The following is a 2,785-nucleotide window of genomic DNA, read 5'->3' as shown; positions in this document are numbered from 1 at the left end:
ATCCTGTACTTCATGTAGATTTTATACATTTAAAACATTTTAATTTTTGATATTTTATATTATCAAATAAGAGATTGAAATAGGTGATGRAAAAAACAGTGAAATTCAGAAAAATATTCTGAGATCAGTGAGTGGATGTGAACTCACGTGTTCATCATCTTTCCCTGTTCTTTCCAGTGGCTTCCCTTTATGTGAATCTCTGGTGTAATGTGACCCGGGGGGCTTCAGGTATTGTTCGTGCCCACTCCAGCAGCAACAGTGTCTACAAGCTGCGCAGTGTGTACACACTACACACACACACTGGTTTACACACCACATCCACAGCTGGAAAAAGAAAATGCATTTTTATTATGGTGATGACTTTTGTGTTGCTTTGCTATTTAAAAGTGAAATGTAAAACTGTCCATACATATTATTATGACTTTAAAGTGACATTTCAAATCTTGTGARCAGGCATTAGAAAGGATATTTGGTTACTTGTTGTAAATAATCTTTTTAACCACCCCAGTTTGGAGAAATTAAGTTTAAATCTGACAGAACTGATGAGAACTCTGATGTTATAAACAAATCCAACTTCAAACAAAACCTGAAGCAGTTCATGCTAACATGATTTTACAAATCAACCGAGCAGTTTCACATTACACAAATGTTTTGAGACYGGAGATGTTTTAAGATACAAACCCTCTTGTTTAGACTGGCCATCAGCTCACCAGCCCATTCAGATTTAAACCCTTTCTTTAAACGGAGGAAATGAGAATTATCTACACCAGGTAACATATTAACTCTTCAGGTCCTTTACACAGAATGCCATTTTAAAGCATCTGAAATGTCCCTTTAACCTCACTGTAACACTAAAAATTCTGATGAAAACTTTTACAAGCAAGACTTTTCTTAGAAGTTATCAGGAAATATAAATTCTTGTCACTGAAAGTGTCTAATCCTGCAGAAATCCTCAGATATGTGAAAAGAAAACAACAAAAAGTTGGTGCTTATAAACTCGTATTTATTACAGAACAGTCCTGGTTTATCCAGTCAAACATCCAGCACGTGGTTCAGGTAGGAGATGTAACAAATAGCCAGTCTCAGGATTTCAATCTTGGACAACTTCTTGTCAGGTGGCAGCGTGGGGAGAAGTTTTCTCAGCTCCGCAAAGGCCTCGTTGAAGGTCATGACCCGGACCCGCTCCCTGGAGGCATGCGCGGATCGATACCTGGCCGTGGCGCGCCTCCTGCGCCTTCTCTCCTCCCGGGAGCGCGCTCTGTCCTCTCTGCTGCGCACGAGCTCGGCTGACATGGACCCACGGGCACGAGGACAGGTGTCCGTGTCCTTCTGTCCCAGGTGGACAGATTCCTGTTAGTGGGAGGAGAAACGGTTTTAGTTTTATGACATGACCTTCTCTGGTTGTCTGTTTGTTGATAGTTTCTTTTGTGAAAGACTTGTGGCGCCCCCTGGCGGTGATGCACAGCCTTACRACAGAAACAAACGCTATCCGAGGTGCTGAAAGAAAACAGGTAGAAACAAACCAAAATAAAGGTTTTACATTCATGGAAGGAATGCATATAATYTGCCACCTTTCATGCAAGAGTTTCAGAATATTACTTTGAGAACGACTGTAGATAAAAACATTATGTTTGATGTCACCAGATTACATGTTGTGAGTAATCCTCAACAGCAACCACAGCAAATTTATAACCCCAATTCCAAAGGACATTGTATAAAAAATTTAAATAAAAAAAGAATGTGATGATCGTTTTCAACCTATGAATGCACAACAAAGACAAGATATGTGATGTTCAAATGGATAAAGGTTATTGTTTTTTTTTAATATTCACTCCTTTTGAATTTGATACCTGAGACACATGTTTACCATCATTACATCACTTTACCAGCACCCACTCAGTGTTAGGGAACTGAGGACATTAATAGTTGAAGCTTTGTAGGGGTTAGGGTTAATCTTCTATCATTCTTGCTTGATGCACAACTTCATTTGCTCAACTGTCCTGGTTCTCCATTGTTATATTTTGCACTTCATAATGTCCCACGCCTTTTCAATGGGAGACAGGTCTGCTGCAGGTCRGTCTGGTACCTGCACTCTTTTACTGTGAAGCCAAAGTGATGTAGCACATGCAGAATGTGGCTTGGTACTGTCTTGCTGAAATAAGCAGGGAAGTTCTCTGATGGTATGACCCCCCATACCATCAGAGATGCTGGCTTTTAACCTTTACACTACTAACAATGTGGACAGTCTTTTTCCTCTTTGGCCCAGAGGACACAACATCCGTGATTTCCCAAAACAATTTGAAATGTGGACTTGTCAGACCACAAGACTCCTTTGTGACATTTCATCTCAGAAAATCTGATATAGTTTCTGTGTGGTGTTGATACTGTATATGGCTTTGACTTTAACTTGCTCTTGTAGATGTAGTGACAAACTGTGTTCTCTGACAATGATTTTCTGAAGTGTTCCTGAGCCCATGTGCTAATATCCTTTACAGAATTATGTTTTAAATGCAGCCTGAGGCATGGAAGGTCATGGGCATTCTGTGCTGGTTTYCAGCCTTGCTGCTTAATTGCAGAGATTTGTCCAGATTCATTGAATCGTTTGATGATATCATGGACTGTAGATTATAAAATACCTAAATTCCTTGCAATTGCGTCTTGACAAATGTTGATCTTAAAGTGTTGGACAGTTTGCTCACACAGTTGTTCACAACGTGGTGAACCTCGTCTTATTGCTTGTGAAGGACTGAGACTTTCAGGGATGCTCTTTTTATACTCAGTTATC

The 2,785-nt window shown here is 39.9% G+C and overlaps 1 protein-coding gene across 1 annotated transcript; it reads right to left on the bottom strand.

The window, feature by feature from the left end:
* Positions 1-1,032: 1,032 nt before the first annotated feature.
* On the bottom strand, positions 1,033-1,350 carry LOC106530629 (helix-loop-helix protein 1; the record flags this gene model as incomplete). Its single annotated transcript, XM_014026288.1, has 1 exon — positions 1,033-1,350. A coding segment is annotated over one exon (318 nt), but the record flags the coding sequence as incomplete, so codon positions are not given.
* Positions 1,351-2,785: the final 1,435 nt, after the last annotated feature.

This window comes from Austrofundulus limnaeus, unplaced genomic scaffold (genome assembly GCF_001266775.1).
Source record: "Austrofundulus limnaeus strain Quisiro unplaced genomic scaffold, Austrofundulus_limnaeus-1.0 Scaffold541, whole genome shotgun sequence".
Classification (NCBI taxonomy): domain Eukaryota; kingdom Metazoa; phylum Chordata; class Actinopteri; order Cyprinodontiformes; family Rivulidae; genus Austrofundulus; species Austrofundulus limnaeus.
The sequence above is the reverse complement of the archived record's forward strand: the minus strand, read 5'-3'. Positions and strand labels throughout refer to the sequence as shown.